This window comes from Octopus sinensis, linkage group LG17 (assembly GCF_006345805.1).
Source record: "Octopus sinensis linkage group LG17, ASM634580v1, whole genome shotgun sequence".
NCBI lineage: Eukaryota > Metazoa > Mollusca > Cephalopoda > Octopoda > Octopodidae > Octopus > Octopus sinensis.
This window is the reverse complement of record NC_043013.1, coordinates 16,824,370-16,852,218: the sequence shown is the minus strand read 5'-3', so window position 1 is coordinate 16,852,218 and position 27,849 is coordinate 16,824,370. Positions and strand designations below refer to the sequence as shown.

The 27,849-nt window shown below is 39.4% G+C and overlaps 3 protein-coding genes across 6 annotated transcripts in view; 2 read left to right on the top strand and 1 right to left on the bottom strand.

Moving 5' to 3' along the window:
• The window catches only part of LOC115220925 (fructose-1,6-bisphosphatase 1), a 32,134-nt gene extending 7,285 nt beyond the window's left edge, over positions 1–24,849 (top strand). Inside the window, exons 2-7 of the mRNA XM_029791124.2 lie at positions 13,723–13,885; positions 15,991–16,083; positions 19,830–19,970; positions 20,873–21,010; positions 23,187–23,303; positions 24,622–24,849. Of these exons, the coding sequence (XP_029646984.1) occupies positions 13,723–13,885; positions 15,991–16,083; positions 19,830–19,970; positions 20,873–21,010; positions 23,187–23,303; positions 24,622–24,813 (844 nt within the window). The 3' untranslated portion in view covers positions 24,814–24,849. The remainder of the gene's footprint in view (positions 1–13,722; positions 13,886–15,990; positions 16,084–19,829; positions 19,971–20,872; positions 21,011–23,186; positions 23,304–24,621) is intronic.
• LOC118766727 (protein IQ-DOMAIN 14-like) lies at positions 19,983–20,842 on the top strand. Its single transcript, XM_036510406.1, has one exon. The coding sequence runs from the start codon at positions 20,026–20,028 to the stop codon at positions 20,776–20,778; it is 753 nt and encodes a 250-aa protein (XP_036366299.1). The 5' UTR covers positions 19,983–20,025; the 3' UTR covers positions 20,779–20,842.
• Positions 24,850–25,595: 746 nt separating the features above from the next.
• Positions 25,596–27,849, bottom strand: part of LOC115221057 (EGF-like domain-containing protein 2) — a 54,347-nt gene continuing 52,093 nt past the window's right edge. For all 4 annotated transcript variants that reach the window (XM_036510403.1, XM_036510404.1, XM_036510405.1 and 1 more), the window contains 2 exons: positions 26,219–26,430; positions 25,596–26,165 (listed from right to left, as the gene is read on the bottom strand). In XM_036510403.1, coding sequence (XP_036366296.1) covers positions 26,222–26,430 — 209 coding nt within the window. In that variant the 3' untranslated portion in view covers positions 25,596–26,165; positions 26,219–26,221. The remainder of the gene's footprint in view (positions 26,166–26,218; positions 26,431–27,849) is intronic.

Below are 27,849 nucleotides of genomic sequence, written 5' to 3'. Positions count from 1 at the left end.
TACATACAGATGTGTTATATATATAACGGCTAATGTCAACGATCAGTATTAACGTCAGTGACTACAGTTGGTTGGTTAGTCGCTCCGTGAATTCTTCCGATGGGTATTTCCATGTACTCTTTGCTAGGCGGTAAGAATTGTCTGGAGTATATATTAATAATAATAATAATAAAGAGTATGGAGATTTGTACATCCACAGAATTTATTTTGTAGTTATATACAACATAATGGTCTACACGTGTTTCCGTTGCAGCGACTACTCACTGTTGCAAATGCAACCTTGCAATATTGTCGGTACAGCTTCATCAGGGTCCGTCCATTTGGTCATCCTCGAAGTGAACTGATTGAAGTAAAATTTTGCTAGTGAATGTTCTGTGGGGAGGGGGTATTGTTATTTAGGTATTATTTGATTCTTTCAAACGCACGATTTTCACTAAGAACCCCACCCCCAAGACTCGGATTTTTTGCGTGGAATCAAGTACCCTGACCTACAAATATGCTGCAAACTATTTTTGTTCGGATAAAGAGGGTGGGTGGGAATCAGACCTCCCCCCATATCCTGGAATCATTAGAAATTAAAGATTTTTTTTTTCCGTTGAATGAATTCCGGTGACCTCCTAATATGCTACCAAACCCTTTTTGGGTTGGAAAACGAGGTGGAGCAAGGTGGAAGCCTCGGAAGTTATTTATAAATATGTGCTGTTGACCTCAGCTTCACCTCAGTCAACTTTTTACAATTAGAGGCCGAAAACAATAGCTATTTTATCGATTGGGAACAAATTAGTACTGCTCAGCCTTATCGAGTAGGGGAAAACAGATGCGACGTATGCGTAGAAGAACCTTATCAAATCTTTACATCGAAACACATTAATTAATATAAGACACGAACAATCACTGAGATGTTTACACGAACGCCCCAGCAACAATTGAGGTTGATATAACAAAGAGAATAACATAACCTAAACGTAAAAATATTTAATAACCATAGGCGTAGGGGTGGCTGTGTGGTAAGTAGCTTGTTTACGAACCACATGGTTCCGGGTTCAGTCCCACTGCGTGGCACCTTGGGCAAGTGTCTTTTACTATAGCCTCGGGTGGACCAAAGCCTTGTGAGTGGATTTGGTAGACGGAAACTGAAAGAAGCCCGTCGTATATATGTATATATATATGTGTGTGTATATGTTTGTGTGTCTGTGTTTGTCTCCACCCCCCAACATCGCTTGACAATCGATGCTGGTGTGTTTACGTCACCGTAACTTAGCGGTTCGGCAAAAGCGACCGATAGAATAAGTACTAGGCTTACAAAGAATAAGTCCTGGGGTCCTGGCCACAGTCAAATGACTGAAACTAGTAAAATAGTAGGATCATTAATAAAAACAAACAAAACAAATGCCCTGTCCAATGTGTAGCACAAATCACGAGCAGCCCAACCCCAAAATGAATCTAAACAAACACGAACCCTTCAACATAAGCACTACACTCGAAATCAAAAACATAACACACACAGCCGTTAAAAGAAACAAAGAGCTTTACAAAAGCAATTATCTCGACTTTGATATATTTTAGAGCATGTTCTGACTTCGGATTGCGACGGGGGTGAAGTTGAGGTCAATAGCACATACTTATGAATAACAATATCCCAGCCTCCAACAAACAATAACTAGCAAAAATTTGCATCAATCGGTTCAATTCGCGGATGACCAAATGAACGGACCCTGATGAAGCTGCACCGACAATATTGCAAAGTTGCATTTGCAACAGTGAGTAGTCGCTGCATCGGCAAACGTGTAGGTCATTATAATATGCTGAATATAACTATAAAATACATTTTGTGTATGTACAAGTCTCCATACTCTTTATTATATATAATACTAGCAGTATCGCCCGGCGTTGCTCGGGTTTGTAAGGGAAATAACTATATAAGCAGTTACTTCCCTTATATAATAGCAAAAAATGCATTAAAAATGGGAAAAAAATTATGGTAAATTTTTTTTTTTAATCGTAGACTCATCGTAGACGCGCGCTAATACCCAGAAGGGCTCGATATGAATCACAACTATAAGATACCCGGTTTTGGTTAAATTGCACCGCAAAATGTGGGAGTAGTTAGGAATCTAAATCGTAGGAGACAGACACACAACTTCACTTTTATATATAAAGATATATATAATTTAGGGCGGCGAACTGGCAAAAACGTTAGCGCGCCGGGCGAAATGCTTAGCGGTATTTCGTCTGTCGTTACGTTCTGAGTTCAAATTCCGCCGAGGTTGACTTTGCCTTTCATCCTTTCGGGATCGATAAATCAAGTAATCGACTTAATCCGTTTGTCTGTCCTTGTTTGTCCCCTCTGTGTTTAGTCCCTTGTGGGCAGTAAAGAAATATATATATATAATGTCTGTATAGCTACCACGCAAGTATGTGTGTACACACACACACACACACACACAACCTGCGGAGTTGTCAAACAATCATAAGACAAACATGTCAAATTTATCCTATTTCGCCTTAGATTTATCAAATGATAAACAACCTTACTCGATTTTCTACCCTCATCAGAGAATCGGTAGCCAATGCGTCTATATCAAGTGTTGTAGTTCCCGAGAACTGGACCTACTTATTTGCGTACTATAAGTATTTAGTACCTTATTTAATATCAGGGTTTTGTCGGCATATTTCTCGATGTGAAGCTATAAACTAGGTTATATAGAATAGTCTTTTAATCAGTGATAACAGACAAGAAAACATGTGAGAATGGAGGAGCACATTGTTATTGCTTCATATGAGGTCACCCTCATATGATGTCACACTCATATGATGTCAGTAAGATCAAATATGGTATTGCAGCCTTTACCACTTCGTCTTTTGTATTAAGATGTATTGTATCTCGGAATTTGTGTTGCTGATATATTGTATGAAAATTTCATACAAAAATATCCATATTTCTGGAAGTTGTGAGGCAACAAAATTGGTGATGGGGTGCATATATGGACGCATGCTACGTATCTAATATGCCGTCCTTGTCTTTATTTAAGATAGCAAGGTATAATTTTGATGAAAATTTGATGTTGTGTCTAGTAAAAAGCTAACGGCCACGCGAGTCTTCTTCAATGTCAGCCGTTTAAATTGGTTTGATACTTTTAGTTTAAGATTTCTTATCGATATTCGTCAGCCAGACGTTCTCACAAGTTTACAAACAGATAAACACATTAACTGACTGGCTGGCTACTCTCATAAATATTCCAGGCAGCACACGTTATTAAGTCATTACTAGCATACTTAATGTCGTGATCTAAGAAATGTTAATTAATTGAAATTGACACTCGTAGTAACGAAGAGAAAGAATAATAAAGTTAATGATTCTGGTCACTACTGGGTATCAAAGAAAGAAACAGCCAACCCTGGCATTTTAATTAAAATGACGTCTCCGATTAGGACAATCGCTCTAGCGATTCCATTTGTGACCAATTGTGCCTCTTTTTAAGGATCTGAAAGACTACATTAGATTCATCTCCTCCACTTTTTCAAGATATTAGGGTGTAATTTGAGAAAGATTTAGCTCTTATTTTTAGTATAAGGCTCCTTCACTGTGCCTATCAGGTTAATAGAGGTCAATAATATCATATTTCACGTTATCAGAAAAGCATATCTTTTTATCAGAAGATTCTAAATTTGTTGTCGTTGTTGTTATTGTTGCTGTAGTTGAGATACTGCTGCTGTTATAGTGGATATTTAAAGCAAATTATGCTGAATTTTTACTGTATTTTACGTTTTTAGATAATTTTTCTCATATTGTTTTTTTCAAATTTTTACATTAAATGCTTTTTCTTACTTTTTTCATCCCCACTCTCACCTCCCACTCTTACGCCACTAACTCTCTCTCACCACCACGACTACCACCTCTCACCCATTCTCTCTTACTCCACCCTATTTCACCCACCATCACTTACCTTTCTTTCATGCCCACTCTCTTATCTCATTCTCCCACCCCACTCACGCTGACCCTACTGTCTCTCCCACACTCTCTTTATCTCATCCTCATCCTCTCTCGCCCCACTCTATCACTCTACCCTCTCTCACTCACACTCTCATTCTCACCCATCTGTCCCTGCTCCTATTTTAAAAATACCATTAAATCGTACATATGCAATACAAGGAGTTGAAAAAACTTCGATCAACTGAGATTATCCAAGCCATTAATAAACACAACCTCCCTATTGTGGTGTTTAAAATCTAAACTCCAGTAAGGAAGATAACTCCAATCAGCTCAGTTGATTGAATTGTTGATCAATATAAAACAATGTAGATTCTTTTATCTTTTACTTGTTTCAGTCATTAGACTGCGGCCATGCTGGGGCACCGCCTTGAAGAATTTATCGACCCCAGTACTTATTGTTTTTTTTAAAGCCTGGTACTTATTCTATCGTTATATTTTGTCGAATCGATAAGTTACGGGGGCGTAAACACACCAACACCGGTCGTCAAGCGGCGGTGGGGGACAAATACACGCATACACACACACACATGATGGGCTTCTTTCAGTTTCCATCTACTCACAAGGCTTTGATCAGCTCAAGGCTTTAGTAGAAGACACTTGTCCAATGTGCCACGCAGTAGGACTGAACCCGGAACCGTGTGGTTGGAAGGCAAACCTCCTACCACACAGGAAAGATCTAGAGAAATCTCGGTCATGTTTCGGCTTTATTAGACCTCATTATATTCTCTACTCAGTTGATAACATTGACAAGTGTTTATCTTATTACTTGCTGGAGGAAGGGACAGTGCCCATGGCCTTCGTAACCCCCTCCCCTGACACTGATGAACTTGCTGCTGCTAATATTTCTCTCCAACCATTAGTAGATACCCGTAGAGAAGAAGTTCCAGATGAATGCTGTTCAGGAAAGGAAGGACAAGACATACTGGTTACTGTGGGGCCTGGCGAGTGGGTGGGGGAGTTCGGATACATCAAGGGCGATGTGACAAAGAGAGACGCTGGAACAGAAATACCTGAGCAGATGTGACATAATCGTAGCTAGTTCCGAGGAGCAGAGACCATTATAGCAGTAGTAGAAAGAACAGAGGGAGGAAACAGTGTACTTATGGGGCCAGGGGTGGGAATATGTCTGTAAGTGATTTTGTGCCATTTAGTCGGGTGGCCATTTTTTAATGTGCTTTACTCTTCACACAAAAATTTTATCGCTCGGATTTTCTGGATTTTCAGTTACACGAACACTTTACATTACACTACGCTGTACTTGATTACTACGTGAACTGATAGCCAAGTCCGTAGGAGGAGCATACTGTGGTAGTCGCATGATTTTCTGAATCCATATTTTACACTACTCATGTATGTATGTATGTATGTATGTATGTATGTATGTATGTATGTATGTGTGTGTGTGTGTGTGTGTGTGTGTGTGTGTGTGTGTGTGTGTGTGTGTGTGTGTGTGTGTGTGTTTCGGCCAGCTAAATCATCATCGGACAGTCCGACAATGGCTTAGCTGGCCGAAACTTCGAAGTCACTATCAACAACACAAGTTCACTTGATAATCCCAAGAAACTAACGAGATTAATCCCTAGCAGTTTACCAGGTGAACCATATTACACGTTACAATTCCAAGGGAGACGATCGTTGCGATCCCGTGATAACTGGTCCATGAAGATCGTCTCCCTTGCAAATTGCTTCACGTATTATATGTATCATGTCAGTCCACACACACACACACACACACACACACACACACACACATCTTGATTAACGAACTAATTTGTTTTTACTCTGGTCTCAGAAATTTCGCTATCTGATGATAGACGATTTTTATGCAGATAAATACTTTGTGAGTACTGAAATATAAACTAATATAAAATACAGTAGGCCTACAATGCTCCTATATCGAAAAATAAATTCTATATATTGAAAAACACCCATTGAATAAAATTATATATAATTCAATCAGAAAATAAATAAAGCGGGGCAGGCTTGGCTGTGTGGTAATGAAGCTCGTTTTGCAATTACAAGGTTTCCGGTTCATTCCCATTTCACGGTACCTTGGGCTAATGTTTTGTGTCTCATGGCTGACCCATACCTCCTGCATAAACTTAGACGGAAACTGTGTAGAGAACCGTTGTGTGTGTGTGCAGTTCAGCCTAAGACATCGATAGAATAAGTGCTAGGCTTACAAAGAATAAGTCTTGGGGTCGATTTGTTCGACTAAAACCCTTCAAACAAATAAAAGAATACATAGGAGTGGCTGTGTGGTAAGTAGCTTGCTAAACAACCACATGGTTCCGGGTTCAGTCCCACTGCGTGGCATCTTGGGCAAGTGTCTTCTGCTATAGCCCCGGGCCGACCAATGCCTTGTGAGTGGATTTGGTAGACGGAAACTGAAAGAAGCCTGTCGTATATATATATATATATATATATGTGTGTGTGTTTGTCCCCCTAGCATTGCTTGACAACCGATGCTGGTGTGTTTACGTCCCCGTAACTTAGCGGTTCGGCAAAAGAGACTGATAGAATAAGTACTGGGCTTACAAAGAATAAGTCCCGGGGTCGATTTGCTCGACTAAAGGCGGTGCTCCAGCATGGCCGCAGTCAAATGACTGAAACAAGTAAAAGAGTAAAAAGAGAGAGATATAAAATATGCTTCAACACACGCAGGATCTTTTCACTTTGACCAGGATCTTTCTGCCGGTCAAAGTGAAAAGATCCAAAGGGAGATAGCCACTGAAGTTACTATCAAAAAAAAAAAAAAAAATCATTTTGTTTTTTAACGATATCGTGGTTTATGTTGTACATTTTTATCTTCTATTACTCACTGATTGTTTCTAGAGTTCATCGTCACTATTTGTCACACATACACCTTAAAATTGACAATAAACCAGGAAATATTAGACGTGGTCACTTATGCTAGGAGTGACAGATCCTGGTAGTTAGTGTTTCAATTAACAAAAGAAGAAAAAAAAGGGGGATTGGTTGGTACAGACTGTTCATATCCTTTCCTTGAGGAAAAGCAGCAGTAAACAGGTTGGGAGAAGACGGAATGATAAACAACAAGGAGGATAGGATTGATATCGATGTATAGGTTCGATCCCACCTCGTAATAGATTGGACTCGTCTTCTATCGCCAAATAACTGGATCAAGGGGGACTCAACATAAACAACACCGGTATTAGACATGTGTAAACATTGACTCAGTCGTGCGCACACACACACACATTCATACACACACACACACACACACACACACACACACAGACTGGACCGATTGTCAGAGTCGTTAGAGCGCCTGATAGATTGCTTTGCAGTGAGTTCAAATCTCGCCGAGGTCAATTTTGCCTTCCATTCTTTTAAGGATTAACAAATAAAGTACGAGTCATTTACTGGGGTATCTTGCTTCTCTTTTCTTTTCCTTCTGTCTTTCTGTCTTCTAGAAGAAATCGGCTGAAGTCAGACCTGTAGAGGAATGGGCTCCTCAAGGCCAAAAAATACTCAAGGCATACCATATGCCATCTTGGCGTCTCTATGACTCCATCCAGGAATCGAAAGCAAAAATATATAAATACGACAGCCTTTTGCATAGTTTCCGTCTCCAAAATTCGTCCCACAAGGGTATGTCTATTACCCATGGTGCCAAGATGTTGACGGAAGCAGAGACAGCAATTCAATAATGATGAAAATTACTCCTGCTATTTCTTCACCCCGCGAGTCACATACATCCCTCTTGTTACTATCGCTGGATCCCCGTCGGTTTCGACGATGACGACCTACTTGTGCGATCCACTGAATTACCTGCACGTTAATTAACGTGTATGTGGTTGAGTATTCCGTAGACACAAATAACCATAAAGTAAATTTCTGACAGAATCAGCGTGACAGTGTGATATATGACAAGGCTGTACTTTTTGAATTACAGACACAAATCACCCAACCGACTGCTATATACTTCCCGTCTACTCAATTCATTCACAAAGTATGAATCGATCCGTGATATTTTCAAAATGATACTTGTTCAAGAAACCACGCAGTGGTATCGAACCTGGCCCTCATGGTTGTGAAGCGATCTTCTTAACCTTTTCAATATACTGCACCTATAATCACAAAATGCATATTGAAATAGAAGTGGAGGAAAAAACGCCAACAACTTTGAAAGATATTTATTATTGTGATGTGAATAGAATTCTAATGGAAGATATATATTACAGAAATAGCTGGAAAGTTGTTTAGCGGCTGTCAGTGAAGGTGAAGGTCGTTTGTTGTTTGTCAAAATAAAGGTCGTCCTGTGACCAGTTGAATCTAAGTGAAGGTCGTTAAACTATCCAAACTTTTCTTGTTCATAACAACAATCACTCCGTTTCATCTATGTTACATTTCTCTCCTCCCACTCTTCATGTCATCTTGTACTTTTACTTTTCGCCCTCTCCTACTTTCGCATTCACTCCCCCATCTCTCTATTTTTAACGCTTCTCCCCTCTCTCTCCCTCTTCTTCTTCTTCTCTCTCTCCTCCTCGTCATCTCGTCCTTTCTGTCTTCCTCTCTCTGTCTCTTTCAGTCTTTATTCTTCACCACTCTCTCATTATCTTACTGTCTCACTTCAATCTGTCTGTCTCTTCCTCTAGTCCTCGCGTCATTCGCAATCTTCCTCATCTCCCTCTTTTCGATCACACTTCTCCCGCGCTCTCTCTCCCTCTCTCTCTCTCACTTCTATTTCTCCTCCTCTTTAACACACACACACACACTTACACATATAAATTCGCACGTATACACCACATCTGTCTTCTGAGTCCAGGCACCATGGAGACTGACTACATGACCTTGACACGTTTCTTACTCAACGAAGAGAAGAAACATCCTCAGGCAACGGGAGTTTTAACCCAGTTAATCAATTCGATTCTTACATCAATCAAGGCCATTTCTGCTGCCGTTCGCAGAGCGGGTCTTCGAGATTTGTAAGTTTATTTTTCATTTCAAAAAGTTCTTAAAACTATCCATACATACACACACACTATATATATTTACACACACCACGCACACAGATATGCATGCATGCATGCATGCATGTATGTAATGTATGTATGTATGTATGTATGTATGTATGTATGTATGTATGTATGTATGTATGCATGCATGCACGCGCACACACGTACACACACACTAAAAGTGTTTTCTTTAGACGCAGGAAAAAATGGGTTACTGGCTGGTGAAATCGTTAGAGTTGAGACAAAAGGTTTAAGGTGTTTAGTTACAGCTGCTCTTCAAGGACAGAGTTCAAATCTGGCCGATGTCAGCTTCGGAGTTCATTCTTCATGGGTCGGGGAAATAAAGTTCTGTGGTCAACTTAGATGTGAATAGAAGACTAAAGTACGTTTTGCTAGGGAGATTTGGCTGTTATTTCTAAAAGGATGAGTGCTACTGGAAAAGTTCCCTTCTTAACAAGTATTGATCCGGTGGAATGAAGAGCCAAACAAGCTCCTGATGAAGACCAAAAACTGATGGTTATAGAATATTAAATTAACATCTCAATAATATCTTATTAATATTGGTTTCAAATTTTGGCATCAGGTCAGCACTTTTGTGGGAGGATCAAGTCGGTTACATCGACTCCAATGCTCAACTTGTACTTATTTTATCGACCCCGAAAAGTAGAAAGGTAAAGTCGACCCCGGCGGAATTTGAACTCAGAACATAAAGAGTGACGAAATAGCGCTTGGCATTTTGCCCAGGGTGCCAACGCTTCTACTAGCTTGCCTCTTTGTCATCAAATTAAAAAAAAAAAAAAAAAAAAAGATAACAAACTTAAGGTTAAATAACTACGGTGTCACTAGAATAAGTCCTCGTGCCGTATTAGGTCCTTTATATCAAATACATATCTGTGTAATTTTATTGTATCTGGGGAGGGTCATTCTCTTTTAGTGCCTTATTACTTAACACACGCACCGGTTCGATTTCCACTCATTTATTTTTTCTAAAATTTTCGTTGCCTCTTGCAACCTTTTCAGTAGTCGTTGACCCTGTCAGAGTCAACGACTATTGAAAAGGTTGAGTGTGTTAAGTAAGAGGGCACTAAAAGAGAATGACTCTCCCCAGACACAATAAAATATGCTTCAACTCATGAATTCATATCAAGAATCTTGCAAACCAAATACAAAAGCGAAATATCTGTGTCATTTACCCATGAAACCTCATCTTGTTTTGTATTTTATTGTGATTCCATTTCCCATCCAAGATGCATTATAGGAATATTAATCGTCTACAGGACATGGGGAGTAAAGTAGACATGTGCATGATTTGAACTCAGAATGTGAAGAGCCATAAATAAACGGTACGGAATTAATGTATTTAGTCGGAGTCTTTTAACAGTTCAGTTACTTACGTACAGAGGCGCAATGGCCCAGTGGTTAGGGCAGCGGACTCACGGTCATAGGATCGCGGTTTCGATTCCCAGACCGGGCGTTGTGAGTGTTTATTGAGCGAAAACACCTAAAGCTCCACGAGGCTCCGGCAGGGGATGGTGGTGATCCCTGCTGTACTCTTTCACCACAACTTTCTCTCACTCTTACTTCCTGTTTCTGTTGTACCTGTATTTCAAAGGGCCGGCCTTGTCACTCTCTGTGTCACGCTGAATATCCCCGAGAACTACGTTAAGGGTACACGAGTCTGTGGAGTGCTCAGCCACTTAGACGTTAATTTCACGAGCAGGCTGTTCCGTTGATTCGGATCAACCGGAACCCTCGTCGTCGTAACCGACGGAGTGCTTCCATCCACTTACGTACAGTGCATTCTTTTTTTACTCATCAAAATGACTGTGTGTGTGTGTAAAAGAATGGGTAGTTTAAAACATCACTTCACGCGTTTCAGTAGCGTGGTTTAACTCAAATATGACTTGCTTCTTAGTTAAAGATTTATCCAAACTTATACGTAACCGATCGTCAGACAGACGTGAATATTTATAACTATCATCGTCGTCATCATCATCATCATGGTTTATTTTTTTGCGTCCGTCTTCCATAAGACATGGGTCGGACAGTTTGATAGGATCCGACGGGTCAGAGGACTTTAGCGTTTTCCATTGTCTGCTTTGGCACGGTTTCTACAGCTGGATGTTCTTCCAAATCAAAAGTTTAATTAAAAAATTTTGTGCATTCAAAAATTTTACGATATCGGATACATTATTTGAAGAATTGTTAATTTAATCCCAGTAAACTCATTGACTACAATTAACTATTACAAAAGCCAACACCTGTTAGGAGCCGACAGGAAATCTAGAAAGAGTAGCTAAATCTCTCCCATTTTATCGCCTTAACATCTCAAAATAACTAAGGAATAAGGTAGGACTCAATACATTGAAAAACGTGGGCATAGATATTGTTTGAATAGCTCATGATGGTCATGTTTGGAACAACTATCGCACACTCACGCACTCGAACATGGAGACACGTTCACACACACAAACATTTACATATGCATCCGTGCGCATGCACACACACACAAAAGCACTTACATACACACACACTTACAAGCACATACACATACACTTACATGCACACATACAACCACATACACACACACATACATGCCTACGCACGCGCACACAATTTTGGGAGTTCTCTCCCTTCCTCTCTTTGAGAGAGATTTTCTTAGACGTTTTTTTCTCTTTATTTGTTTTGCTGAGGTCTGTGGCCATGCTGGGTCAACGTTAATGACTTTTCTTTCCGTTATACTTTCAGTTAAATTTAATAAAAAGTTGTTTTGGCCTTATCATATTAAGCCCTTAACCATACATGGATGCGTGCGAACATATTGCATACACACATGTTCTATATACACACATAAACGCTTACACATACACACATACAAGCACAAAAGCACACGTATGCACGCATGCTTACGTACACCGAAGTACACGCATTCACTCATATACACAAATGCACACACATACATTCATACACATACATATAAGCACATGTATGCAAACACACATACGCACACACTCTCGTTAAAATCCTAAGACCACAGCTAAGTACAAGCCCATAACTCTCGCTACGTCCCGGCTCCTGATGCTTCTAAAATCTTTTATATTGCGTAATAGCCACCCCCCAGAGCTTCTACCTGGGCTTTATCGCAAATAATTATCTCGCACACTTATTATGGCGATCTTTCGTCTCTAGTAGACCTTTCCGTCGATTTCCGTAAAAAACATTTTTTTTTTTTTTACATATGGGCTTGCGGGAACTTTTGAAGTAATGAGAGCGAAAGAGACTAAGAGAAAGCGATTGTATGACGAGGGAAGTTCTTTTGAAGTTACCCTGCATGGGAAGCATTGATGTACATGTGTGTGTGTGTGTGTGTGTGTGTGTGTGTGTGAACTTCAAAAGTTCCCGCAAGCCCATATTTAAAAAAAAAATGTTTTTTTACGGAAATCGACGGAAAGGTCTACTAGAGACGAAAGATTGCCCTTATTATAATGGAATTATCAGCCATTTCTCCAAAACACTCCATATTCTTGCTGTTGAATTACAACACACACACACACACACACTTTTCTTGTTCTGTCTCTTCACTGACTCATCAGCATGAAATTTTATACCCTCATCGCTTTTATTGTTTATGGTACCATCTCCTCTCCATCACACTCAGTACGCGCGCCTACGTGTACGTACATATGTCTCGCTAACACCCCCCTCTCTCTCTCTCTTTCTCTATGTACGCTTCATTTTCTTTCTCTGTTCCTCCTTTCATCTCTCTTTCACTGCATGCTTCATTTTCTCTATGTCTCTCCACGTTCTCTATATATTCCTACCTTCTACTTTTTCTTTACCTATTCTTTCCTCTGTCTGTCTCTCTCTCTCTCTCTCTCTCTCTCTCTCTCTCTCTCTCTCTCTCTCTCTCTCATCTCCATCTGCTGGTATTTCGACTTTCTGCTGCAATAAAAAAGAAATTTAAAAAATTAACTTCTTCTCTTGTTCTAAATAATTTCAAGCCAAGAAGTGGGTAATAAAAGTAATTAGAAATAGAACGGTAGCAATTAAGTGTATGGAAGAAATTTGATCTTTGGCAAGTTATAAAAGACAGTTCTGGACATGTATTATTAGAACTCCTCAGTGAAACAGCCTTACTAATGTTGGTAAAATGTGGTATGATTTGAGGGATATTTGGGCGCTATTTCTGGTTGACCTAACAACTATGTACAGGTTCCATCATTGATTTGGTTTAACTTGGGTTCTTGTTGTTTAGCCCCTGGTCAGCATTAATTGAGAAGACATGATCAGAGATTCTCCAGCTATGATCATTCTGTCATTTGTTATCTAGGACTACATTGTTCAACTGCTCTTTATTATTTTTCTTTTGAAGATGAATGTTAATGTGGGTTTAGCTGTTATTTCTAGCGTGCCTAACGGACCTCGTAAAGGCTCCCTCTTTAGCTGATTGTATCTTATGTAACATTTTCAGGTGATCTAGTTGGTACCCGTTTCTGACATGTTGAGGTTAGGCTGTAAATGAAGCTGATTTTGAATCTGGGACTTTGTGTTTGTACTTCAATACACAATCCACTAACCATTTCTTCCACCTTTTTGCCACTTTAACTGCTGCTTTGTCATATCTTCAATAATAACGTTTCTTTGAATGGGCTGAACTGCTACTCATAGAGTATCAGGAATTTAGAAAAAGTTTATCAGAAGTGTATTGTTTGTTGTTTTTATCTCTGTTGCTTTGTCTCCTTTCAGATTTGGTGTTGCTGGTGGTTCCAATGTGTCAGGAGATGAGGTCAAGAAGCTGGACATTCTGTCCAATGACCTTTTCATCAACATGCTCAAATCTTCGTTCACGACCGCCCTGATGGTTACTGAAGAGAATGAGAATGCTGTTCTGGTTGAAGTCGAAAACCAAGTGAGGATTTAGTTTGGTGTTATTATTATTGAAGACATCACACAGTATTCAATACTGTGATGTTGTAGATTGAGAATATAGGGTGTAGCAGGGATTTGTGCTGTCTGTCAAGTCATGACAAGGCTCTCAGACAGACAACATTTTATGTAGTACTAGCACTATGACCCGGCAACACCTGGTCATAGTGCTAGTGCATGCATATACAGCTGTGTGCGTGCGCACATACACACGAGTACTGTCCAAATCTCCAACCAATCACATACAGCTAGCTGGCATTCAATTGGCATATCAAGTTTCAGGCATTTTGATTGGGTTTTGGATAGAAAATTCACAAAAAAGTCACTTCTATTGATTTTTTAATGGCTTTGCATGGTGACTGGGAAAATATAAAGATGTGCACGACCACCCTTGGACGGTTTTGAATGACCATAGAAAGTGCAAGCCCTCTAACTGAAAAATTGTGGATTTGTATAAAGGACACACACACAGACAGACATTTTTCCGTTTATATATAGAGAGATGTGTGCAGTTCCAAATAAAACTGATTTTTGCAACACACCAAGATTGCAGGATATTTCTAAAGTGTCCAGACTCTTCTTCAGGTTGGGTAGTATTGAACTCAATGCTCTGATGAGAATAGGAATACTTTCTTTGTTTGACACTTGCAGCTGCCACATCCTGGTGATCTTTATTATTACCATTAAGACAGCAAGCTTGCAGAAGCGTTAGTTTGCATTTCATTTGTCTTTACAGTCTGGTTTCAAATTCTGCCAAGGTCAGCTTTGCCTTTCATCCTTTTGGGGTCAATAAAATAAGCACCAATTAATTACGGGAGTTGATGTAATTAACTAGTCCCCTCACACAAAATTTCAGGCCTTGTGTCTGTAGTAGGAAGAAAGTGGTGGGCTGGTAGAATCGTTAGCATGATTGGTAAAATGCTTAGCGACATTTCATCAGCCTGTGCTCATACCACATCTTGCCTCTCTTTAGGTCTCACTTTTCACGTAATTTTCAATGTAGCACTTTTGCTACCTCATCCTGTTGTCATGACTTATAGTGTATTATTATTATTATTATTATTATTAAGGCAGCAAGCTGGCAGAATCATGAGCATGCTGGGGGAAATGCTTAGCAGCATTTTATCTATCCTTACGTTCTGAGTTCAAATTCTGCTGAGGTTGACTTTGCCTTTCATCCTTTTGGGGTTGACAATTATGCACCAGTGAAACACTGGGGTCAATGTAATCAACTAGTCCCCTCTCCCAAAATTTCAGGTCTTGTGCCTTTAGTAGTAAGATTGATTTAATCAGTTGTCTCCTTTCCTGCAGTTTTCTGCCCTTCTACTATGTTAAAAATTATTACAGCTATGGTGGTTGTGATGATGATGTTTAACCCCAGGTCAGCCCTAAATTGAGCAAGCAGACATTCCAGCCATGACCAATCTCATCTTTTCCTTATGTAGTAAGAATCAAGGGTCACTTTCTCCAACATGTCCATTTAAGTAAGTAGGATGTAATTTGAAGGCACTTGGCTGCTATTCCTTTTAGTTCATATCACCATATAGATACATACTTGTTGGCTTGTGGTAATTGGTAGAATCAGAGTTGCAAAGAAAATACCTTGTGTTGTTTAGTTCCTAGTTCTAAGTTCAAATCCTGTAGAGGTTGAACCTAATACTGAAAGGAAAATGTTACAGAATGGAAATGATTGAAAGGAGAGGAAAATAGAATTTTTTCCTTTACATATTTCGAAATGAATGTCAATAAAGTTAGCACAATTCTTGTTATGTCATGTTTTGGAACTGGTTGACTGATGTACAGTGGTTGTACAGGAAGTTAAAAGTGAAACTGGACTTGATATTTGCCATAAATTTTGATGAGGAAACAGTAAATTTGCTGAATTTGTACCACATTACACTAAACAACATTGCTTAACCAATGGCATGTTCATTAAAATGTGATATAAAATAAGATACTGCTCTGGGAAAGGCTTAACTGCCATCACTTCCTGCTTAACTTTCCCTAAAATAGTGAGTTAGTTGATACAAAATAAGCTGAAACAAAATTGTAGTTAATGATGTTTTGTTTGTTTCTGATATTTTCTAGGGGAAATATATCGTCTGCTTTGATCCTTTGGATGGTTCTTCAAATATTGACTGTCTGGTTTCTATAGGATCCATTTTTGGAATTTATCGAAAGGTGAGTTACTTCTACAGTTATCCTCAAACATATACTGCATATCTTTATCTGTCTGTATATATATGTGCATGTGTGTATATCTCCTTATATTGACCTACCAGCCACCTAGTCACCTACCGATCGGGTCGACATACCAGCCAAATTGACTACATCCTTGCCAGGAAAAGGGAGAGATGGCTGATTATAAATGCCAAAACCTTCCCAGGTGAAGAATGTACCCCACAACATAGACTGGTAGTTAGTGACTTTAGGATCAGGACTAAGAGGACGACCAGAAGACGACCAACATGGAGAAGAAGGATCTGGAAGCTTAAAGATCCTGCAAATGGACAGATTTAGGGACATATTACTTGAAGCATTTGACGAAGTAGAAGGGGATATAGCTTCACATGGTGTAGAAGACAACTGGAGGATTCTAAGGGACAACCTGCTGAGAGCCACTGACCAGATCTGTGGCTGGTGCAAAGTCCCCTCTCAACCTAAAATAATGTGGTGGTGGAACAATGTTGTAGACAGGGCTATTAGAGAAAAGAGACAGGCTTGGAAGGACTGGAAAAATGGGGGTAGCAGGGAATTGTATCAGACTGCCAAAAGAGAAGCTAGGAGACAGGTTTATTTAGCCAGAGGGGAAGCAGATAAGATAAAAATTTGCCAATGTTCTGCGCCGTGAGGACCAAAGACTTGAGGTATTCCGCGTTGCAAGACAGTGTGTGAGAGAGAATCGTGATGTGGTAGGAGAGAAATGTGTTCGCATGGATGATGGTTCACTTGCGCTAAATGAGGATGCAAAGAGAGAGGTTTGGAGATGCCACTATGAAAGGTTGCTGAATAAAGAAAATGAATGGGATAAAGAGAGTCTGCCGAATGTCGACCCAACAGAGGGACCAGCTATCCGAGTTGACAGTTCCTTGGTAATTAAGGCAATTAGAAGCATGAAGACAGGGAAAGCCCCAGGCCCATCAGGAATTACTGCAGAGATGCTCAAAATATCTGGTAGTGTCGGCTATAGCCTAGTCACCCGTATAGTTAACCAGGTGATACACGAAGGAGTCATACCCAACGACTTGTGTAGCACCATAATAGTCAACTGCTACAAAGGTAAAGGTGACGCCCTAGATACAAATAATTACAGAGGTATCAAGCTGTTGGGTCAGGTAATGAAGGTTACAGAGAGGGTCATAGCCCAACTAATTAGAGAGAGAGTTAGTTTAAATGAGATGCAGTTTGGATTCGTGCCAGGGAAAAGCACCACTGATGCCATATTCCTGGTAAGACAGCTACAGGAGAAATATCTAGCCAAAGATAAGCCCCTGTACCTGGCTTTCGTTGACATAGAGAAAGCCTTCGACAGGGTCCCCCGATCCCTTATCTGGTGTCAATGAGGAAACTAGGAATAGATGAATGGTTAGTGAGAGCTGTGCAAGCCCTGTACAGGGACGCTGCTAGTAAGGTGAGGGTTGGCAATGAGTACAGTGAAGAATTCTGGGTAGAGGTAGGGGTCCACCAAGGTTCAGCCCTCAGCCCCCTCCTATTTATCGTAGTCCTCCAGGCAATAACAGAGGAATTCAAGACAGGATGCCCCTGGGAGCTTCTCTATGCTGATGACCTTGCTCTAATTGCTGAGTCACTATCAGAACTGGAGGAGAAGTTTCAGGTGTGGAAGCAAGGATTAGAATCGAAGGGCCTTAGTGTCAACCTAGCTAAAACCAAAGTCCTAATAAGTAGGAAGGTAGACAATTCAAACGCCTTCAGGTAGAGGGCCTTGCTCGATCTGTAGGAAAGGCGTAGGTAGAAACTCTATAAGATGCACCAAGTGTAAGCTATGGACACACAAGAGGTGCAGCAACGTCAAGGGAAGGCTAACTAGGAAGATAGTTTTTGTATGTGGCAGATGCTCAGGAGCAATAAACACTGAAAATGCGCCGAGACCAACTTCCGCCACATTCCAGGGAGAAAAACTAGAAATAGTTGATAGCTTCCGTTACCTAGGTGACCAAGTCAGTAGCGGGGGCGGGTGTGTTGAAAGTGTAACTGCTAGAGTAAGAATAGCTTGGGAAAAGTTCAGAGAGCTCTTACCTCTGCTAGGGACAAAAGGCCTCTCGATCAGAGTAAAAAGCAGACTGTATGATGCATGTGTATGAACATGCTACATGGCAGTGAAACATGGGCTGTGACTGCTGAGGATATGCGTAAGCTCGCAAGAAATGAAGCCAGTATGCTCTGATGGATGTGTAATGTCAGTGTTCATACTCGACAGAGTGTAAGTTCCTTGAGAGAGAAGTTGGACCTAAGAAGCATCAGTTGCGGTGTGCAAGAGAGACGTTTGCGCTGGTATGGCCATGTGGCGAGAATGGATGAAGATAGTTGTGTGAAAAAGTGGCACACCCTAGCTGTTGAGGGAACCTGTGGAAGAGGCAGACCCAGGAAAACCTGGAATGAGGTGGTGAAGCACGACCTTCGAACTTTAGGTCTCACCGAGGAAATGACTAGAAACCGAGCCCTTTGGAAGTATGCTGTGCGTGAGAAGACCCGGCAGGACAAGTGAGACCATAACCCATGGCCTCAGTCCACTTATGCATACCTTTCCTTCTTGGGACACAAAACTCTACTTGTGAAGACCTGTTAAGGCAAGTGAAAATCAAAGAATCAAAAATCAAAATCGATCAGCATGAATGGAAATTGTAGCTATGATACCAGTGCCGGTGGCACATAAGAGAACCATCCAAATGTGGCCGTTGCTAGCGCTGCCCTGACTGGCTTCCGTGCCGGTGGCACGTAAAAAGCACCATCCGATCGTGGCCGTTTGCCAGCCTCATCTGGCACCTGTGCTAGTGGCACGTAAAAAGCACCCACTACACTCATGGAGTGGTTGGCGTTAGGAAGGGCATCCAGCCGTAAAAACATTGCCAGATCAGACTGGACCTGGTGCAGCCTTCTGGCTTCCCAGACCCCAGTTGCACCGTCCAACCCATGCCAGCATGGAAAGCGGACGCTAAACGAGGATGATGATGATGATGGTGATGATTGACATGTGGGATAGTAGCAGTGTCATTTATTTCGATAAATTTGCCCCCCACCAAAAAAGGTCACCATTATAACTGGTGATGGTGTGTTTACATCCCTCTAACTTAGCAGTTTGACTAATATAACCAATGGAATAAGTACCTGACTTAGAAAAAAAATAATTACTGGGGTTGATTCAACTAAAATTCTTCAAGGCAGTGCCCCTGCATGGTTGCAGTCTAATGTATATGTTATACATAACAGTTATATGGATGAAGAGAACTTGCGTATGGATAAGGAGAGCTGCATCAAGAAGTGCTGATTTCTAATTGAAGAGAGAACATGTGGAAGGGTAGACCTTGGGTCAGTGAAATAAATACCATTCAGGTGCTAGGTGTCAATTTAGATCACTGTACACTTAGCAACTTAAATTTGAGGACTTGTGCCACTGTTAGAGACCATGGTGGTGAGCTGGCAGAATTGTTAGAGAATTGGAAAAAAATACCTTGTGGTATTTATTCCAGCTCTTTATATTCTGAGTTCAAATTCTGCCAAGGTCATTTGCTTTTCATCAAATAAAGCACCAGGCAAGTACTGGATCAATGGTATTGATTAACCCCTCTTCTGAAAATGGCTGGCCTTGTGCCAAGATTAGGAACTATTTTATGAATGGATGATTAAATAAATAATAAATAATGAATCTAATTAGTTAATTAATTCCCTTAATTGTCTTTTTCATCCAGTTGTCTTCAGGCCCTGCTACTGAGAACGATGCCCTGCAACCTGGCCGAGACTTGGTTGCCGCTGGATATGCCCTTTATGGCAGTGCTACTATGGTTGTGCTATCCACTGGTCAAGAGGTGAATGGATTCATGCTGGACCCTGTAAGTTTTATTTTTTTGTTTTGTATTTTATTCCCTTTGAGATTCTTCAAACATCATGGGCACTGTACTTTCTTTGATGAGCTTATCCTCTTCTCCCAGAGCCTCTTCTCCCAGAGCCTCTCCTTCCAGAGCCTCTTCTCCCAGAGCCTCTTCTCCCAGAGCCTCTTCTTCCAGAGCCTCTTCTCCCAGAGCCTCTTCTTCCAGAGCCTCTTCTCCCAGAGCCTCTTCTTCCAGAGCCTCTTCTCCCAGAGCCTCTTCTTCCAGAGCCTCTTCTCCCAGAGCCTCTCCTTCCAGAGCCTCTTCTCCCAGAGCCTCTTCTTCCAGAGCCTCTTCTCCCAGAGCCTCTTCTTCCAGAGCCTCTTCTCCTAGATCCTCTTCTTCCAGAGCCTCTTCTCCCAGAGCCTCTTCTCCCAGAGCCTCTTCTCCCAGAGCCTCTTCTCCCAGAGCCTCTTCTACCAGATCCTCTTCTCCCAGAGCCTTTTCTCCCAGAGCCTCTTCTCCCAGAGCCTCTTCTCCCAGAGCCTCTTCTTCCAGAGCCTCTCCTTCCAGAGCCTCTCCTTCCAGAGCCACTTCTTCCAGAGCCCCTTCTCCCGCAGCCTCTTCTCTCAGAGCCTCTTCTCCCAGAGCTCCTTCTCCCAGGGCCTCTTCTCCCAGAGCCTCTTCTCCCAGAGCCTCTTCTCCCAGAGCCTCTTCTTCCAGAGCCTCTTCTTCCAGAGCCTCTTCTCCCAGAGCCTCTACTCCCAGAACCTCTTCTTCCAGAACCTCTTCTTCCAGAACCTCTTCTTCCAAACTAAAACAAAAAAAATAACAAAACAAAACAAAAAAAACAAAAACAAGCAAACAAAGCTAACCTTTTGATGTTTCAGTTTCCTGTGAATTAACTTTGTTTCATGTTTTGGCAGTCAATTGGAGAATTTCTCCTAACTGAAAAGAATATGAAAATTAAGCCACGAGGAAAAATCTATTCCCTCAATGAAGGCTATGCTCAGTATTGGGACAAGGCTACCACAGAGTATATAAAGAACAAGAAGCATCCTAAGGTAAGGCTTTTGCCATTTTGCTACTCTTCAAAGCATGAACCATTACAAGGTGTAACACGATATTTGTCCTTGGGTTGCAACTGTTTGCTTACCCCGAGAAAATAAGAAAAATGGCTAATATTTCCTTCAGACTTTGCTTTTATTATTTAAATGAAAAAGAATCCTTCTCAGCACATGGCTATGATGCTCTAACATTAATCCTGCTCATGATCAGAGATGCACATATTGTCGGCCACTAAGGGACATGCTCTAGTGGTTAAGGTCAAGCAACTGACAAGCAAATCTGTGGTACTGAGCAGAATATTTGCTATAACGGTATTTCTATTTCAGCATCTCAGCACTGAATCTGTGTGAAATGTAATGGAAAATAGGTCAGTTTCAAAACATTGATATCCAGGTCACAAAAGCAAAGTCTGAAGGGAATAGTAGTCATTTCCTTTAACTTCTAGACAGAAGCAAATAGGAAATAACACTTGTTGACCAAAGACAAAAAAAAAAAGAAGTTTTGTTACACAATGCATAAGAGTGGCTGTGTAGTAAGTAGCTTGCTTACGAACCACATGGTTCCGGGTTCAGTCCAACTGCGGGACACCTTGGGCAAGTGTCTTCTATTATAGCCTCGGGCCGACCAAAGCCTTGTGAGTGGATTTGGTAGACAGAAACTGAAAGAAGCCCATCGTGTATGTATGTATGTATGTATGTATGTATGTATGTATGTATGTATGTATGTATGTATGTATGTATGTATGTATGTATGTATGTATGTATGTATGTATGTATGTATGTATGTATGTGTGTGTGTGTGGTGTGTGTGTGTGTGGTGTGTGTGTGTTGTGTGTGTGTGTGTGTGTGTGTGTGTGTGTGTGTGTGTGTGTGTGTGTGTGTGTGTGTTTGTGTATCTGTGTTTGTTCCCCCAACATTGCTTGACAACTGATGCTGGTGTGTGCTTACGTCCCCGTAATTTAGAGGTTTGGCAAAAGGAACCGATAGAATAAGTACTAGGCTTACAAAGAATAAGCTGTGGAGTCGATTTGCTCGACTAAAGGCGGTGCTCCAGCATGGCTACAGTCAAATGAATGAAACAAGTAATAGAGTATAATTATTAACAGGTAACTCTTTTGATACCAACACACCTGAGACTGTTCCTGGTTCTGTGATGCAAACTTCCTCTTTTAATGTGGTCTAAATTAAAACCCTCCATCAAAAGTTAATTTATGTTCAATTTATGTTAATTTATGTTCAAAACACCAGCTTAATAATGACAGTTATTTTCCTAAATTCTCCTCTATTTTCAAAATTTAGTGAAACAATGCAGTGCAGTGCAACAGAATTATGATAATAAGAGAGTTAAAGTGTGTTAGGACTTTTAAGAATTTGTTCTATAAATTAGAGTATGTTATTTTTATCCTTTTAAAGTTTTGAGTTCAAATCTAACATTACTTTTAACCCCTTCTCATTTAAACCGGCCAGATCCAGCCTCTCACATTTATTTTACAATGTCATTCTGAAAATAAATATCATTGAAATCTTGAAGCTACAAGATAATGCTTGATTAATTCAAAACAATGTGAATAAATATGTGTTACATTTAACAGAATAATCTGGATGCTAAAAGGGTTAATCTTATTTTTGGGTAGATAAGATGATATACCACTCAAGTGCTGGGGTTGAATAAATTGACAACCCTGGCTTGCTGGACTTGTGTCAGAATTTGAAACCAATATTAAAAATATCAATTTATGGCTAAAAATGATGCAGAAGCTCACTGATAGGACTAGAACCATGTACCTGCCACTTACTGGCTGATCACATTACCCATTTGGTACATTGATATTCGACATTACTGCTTGATAAATACAACTATAACAATTATGACAGCAACAGTTGTGAACAAGCCTACAAGAGACCCTTTATGTGGTTGCTTGGATTGCTAAAAATAGCAGCAGTTTACTCTCGTAACCATACTATTTAAAAAGCAGAAGGGGTATGTTGAAAAGGTAGTGTTGGATACACTATAGCTAGAAAAAGAAAAGAAAATGGAATAGTCATGGCTGGAATAGTGTTAATCATGGGACTGTTGTTGTTCACTGACAATTGACCTAGGGTTAAAATAAAAATATGGATGCTTTTTGTTGATGTCTATTACATTTAAGTTTTATTGAATTGTTTATGTCAGGAGGGAAAACCCTACGGTGCCCGCTACATTGGTTCCATGGTCGCTGATGTACACCGAACCTTGTGCTATGGAGGGATCTTCATGTACCCTGCTACATCACAGACTCCTAAAGGAAAGGTTTGTTATAAGATTTTTTTATTAAGTATGCATGCACAACACACACACACACACACACCGTCATCATCGTTTAGCAGATACTGCAATAGCTTGGGATTCTCTTCAGTATCCTCCCGAAGAGAGACCAACATTGTGTGGACATATGTCTCTTCAAAGCTGAATTGGATCTCTTACTGTCAAGAGCCCCAGATGAGCCAACTTCTCGGTGGAAAGCTGAATGAGGGCAGCAGCATCAAACTCCTTCATTCACTAAATGCCAACTATTAGAGGAGGATTAATGAAGGTGAAGTAACACCAGTTCGCAGTGCCCCAGCATGGCCACAACCATTGCCCTGAAACTAGTAAAAGAAAGTATATGTTAAATGATGTATATATATATATATATATATGTGTGTGTGTGTAAGTGTATATATATATATATATATGTTTGCATGTATACATGTATGCATATATGCATGTATCATCATCATCATCATCGTTTAGCGTCCGTTTTCCATGCTAGCATGGGTTGGACGGTTCAACTGGGGTCTGTGAAGCCGGAAGGCTTCATCAGGCCCAGTCAGATCTGGCAGTGTTTCTACAGCTGGATGCCCTTCCTAACGCCAACCACTCCGTGAGTGTAGTGGGTGCTTTTTACGTGCCACCCATTGTTTATATATATAGAAACAACTCCTTGACACCTAGCTACAAGCAATGTTGTCATTTCCCCTGTCAACAAATCATCACCTTGAGCCTTCGCAGACATGTAGAATAAGAGGCCTTTCTCTTGAAAGACATGGAATGGTTAATGACACGTAGGGCATCTAACTATAAAATAATGTTTCTGTAATGTATTCATCTAATCCATGATAGTATGGAAAAACAGATGTAAAAATAGACAAATGAATATATATTTTTTCTTAAATTTACTTCATGGTAATGTTTGGTACTCTTGTATCACCACCCTCTCTATTTCAGTCCCCAACTGTTTCAGCACTCCTTATCTCAGTACACGTGTTTAGATACTTTCTGTTTGAGTACCCCAGATACAGTACCCCAATCCCATTTTAGTGTCCTTTATTATTTGTTAATTTACTAAATTCTTCAGTATTTACAATATTAATTGAAACATTAAGAGCATATTTCAACAAAAATATGGCAACAAAACAGTTAATGATGAAGTTATTTTACTAAATTCTTTAAGATTTTTCAAAATTAATCGAATAAAAGACTCTGCATTTCACAATATGATAACAAAAGAGTGATATACTCCTCGAAATACTAGACCGACCATTTGTTATCAAAGTGTTTTTTAAGTGCTTATTTCTTATCGTTCCAGCTCCGACTATTGTATGAATGCAACCCCATGTCTTTTATCATTGAGAAAGCTGGTGGTTTAGCTACCACAGGAACCATGCCCATTCTTGATGTTGTTCCTACAGGCCTTCACCAAAGAGTTCCTATCTTCTTGGGATCGAAAGATGACGTTCAAGAGATTATAGATCTCTACAAAGTTCATGGAACTAAGTAAAAGAAATCCAGAGAAAAGAAAAAAACATTTTTGCTGCTTATTCAATTTTTTTTCAATTTCTTAACTGTTAAAGAATGAATTAAGGGGAATAATTATATGCAAATATATGCAACGTTTTTGATTTTCTTCGATGTCATTGTAATAAATATATTTTTTTGTTTTGAATATTTCCAAAGTGTGTTTTATTATTATTATTATTATTTTGTTTCACTTCTTTTACAATTGAATTGAATTGAACTGGTTTCAGCTTATGAGCTGTGGCCATGCTGGGGCACTGCCATTATTAGTCAATAGTTAACCAATTAAATAATGTTAACTAGAAATAATTATATGTTAAGATGAATAGACAAGCTCATTTGTGTTAAAATACTTAAAACATGTTAACTACAAATAATCGTACATCTAAGATATAGATAGATGGATAGATATTTATGTTAATGTTAATATGCTTAAAAGCTAACATGATATAATGCTGTGGTGCTCAAAAATAATTTTGAAATTTGAATGCAAATATGAACATGAAAAAAGGAAAAAAAGGACAACAACAAAATTTTATTTTTTTAATCAATTTTTTTATTTAAGTTTTTAGATAAAATATTTACATAGATTTTGCTGTAAAAATATCTTATTACTGTATGCTATAGTTGTAAATTTGTATAATGGTAGTATTAGATTAGTTTTAGTTTCTGATATATTCTACCATTTATGCATTCATTTCAAGAGAATTAAGATAAATTTGTTTTTAAATATGCAGTTCTTTTTATGTGATCAAGGCAATATTGTTTTGTTTTGTAGTAGTGTTGTGTCACTGAATGCTGAGTTGTTGGATGTGTGTGTGTGACACTTTTCTGACAAATACATTTATTTAATTCTCTCTAAGCCTTCATTTTGATGTGGTTCGATTTTAAGAACTGGGTCAGTGGAAAGGTAAATTTACAGGAATCAGGAATCAAAAAGAGGAAAAAAAAAAGGATGTCTTTTTTTTCTATGTTCTTCCAATATTCAGAAGACGTAGCAAGTGAAAGGTGTCAAGTGACTTGACAAGACTATGATAGTGGCTACAGTGAGTTAAACTACCTCCCTGTCATCCAAAATATCTTAAGTAGGCTAAAAGAAGCGAAAATAAAACAAACTAACATTGTGCTGCCTGTAGTATCAAATGAGTAGCAAATAGCAAGTATGAAATATGTGTCAAGAAAAAGAAGAAAAAGCAAGAACAAAAGCATTTAAAAAAGCTACCAAAAAAAAAGAACAACTAAAATGTAAAATAAACTATTAAAAACTGAAGGAATTTAGAGAGTGAGAAGAAAAAATGGTTACAAATGAAATTATTGCGATATTCTCTATATATATATGTTTGTACATATATATTTATATATAAGGATGGATATAAAAGACCCAAGGAAAATTAGTTTGTTACACGAGGAATCTTGAAATCCACAATTCCCATAGATTTTTGTGGTGCTTCTCCATTGTAGTCTTTCTCAGTGCGCTTGCGTCGAACCAAGTAGATGAGTACTCCACAGAGAATGAGAAGAACTAAAACCACAGCTCCTAGACATGTAATCATGGTGATGAACTCGTTTTTGGCCAGACAGTCGTCAGGTGGAGTCATGGCTGGAAAGAAAAAAAATTCAAAAACAAAAAAACAGTAATTGCTTAGATGTTGGTACAAGGCCAGCAATTTCAAGAAGAATGGAGTTAGATGATTACATTGGTACTGCAGTACTCGACTGGTACTTTATTTTATCGATTACAAAGGATGAAAGTCAAATTTGACTTGAGCAGAATTTGAACTTGAAATGTCATACCATAAGGAATTTACCAGCATTCAAATGATTCTATCTACTTGCCCTCTTAATAATAACAACAACAATAATAATAAGCCTTTCTAACATGAGCACAAGGCCAGTAATTTGGAGGGAGGGGCTAAGTTGATTACATTGATGCCAGTACTTAACCGGCACTTATTTTATTGACCCTGAAGGATGAAAGGCAAAGTTGACCTCAGTGGAATTTGAACTCAGAATGTAAGGATGGATGAAATACCGCTAAGCACTTTGTCCAGCTTACTAATGATTCTGCCAGCTCACCACCTTAGCAACAACAATAATAATAATGGCTTCAAATTTAGGGGAATGATTAAGTCGATTACATTGATCCCAGTAATTCACAGGTACATTATTTTATTGACCCCTAAAAGGATAAAAGGCAAAGATGACCCAGGCAGGATTTGAACTTGCAAAGTAAAGAGCCAGATGAAATACTGTAATATAATGCTCAAACGATTTTACCAGCTCACCACCATTCTAATAAATTTTCAAAAGTAGGTAGAAAGCCACATATCATTTAAGTTACAGAAGAGTATTGGTCCTGGGTTCAATCCTACTGCATGGAACATGCGGCAAGTGTCTTCCACTCTAGCCTCAGGCCAACCAAAGCTTTGAGAGTAAATTTGGTAGTCTGAAACTGAAAGAAGCCTATTGTATATATGTATATACATACATACATACATATATACATATATATATATATATAAGATGTGTGTCTGTCTGTGTGTTTTTCATGTCATTAAAACTTGAGATCCACCCAACCAATTTTAATGAAATTTTACACATGCATTACATAGGGTTCATGGAGTGCCATGGGCCCCAAAAAATTTTCAACTTCTGTGCAGCATGTTGGGCCATTCTCTTTCATTACAGCTCCATGCTGACCAAAGCATTGTGTATTATATAATTGCCATTACTGTATTGATATATGAAATAACACATACAACTCATTATGGTCATATAATAAACAAACAGAAGTTCATGTATGAAACTGATCTTTTTTCTACTTCACTTTTTACATGATTTTTTCTTATAAAATACACACATACAGGAGGAGTAAATCAATATATATATAATAACACTTTGAATGTGGCTCCTGACAAAGAGTAAAAGTAATTACCTGATAAACAATGGGTATTACTGCTAGTGTATATATATATAATCATCATCATCATCATTTAATGTCTACTTTCCTTGCTGACAT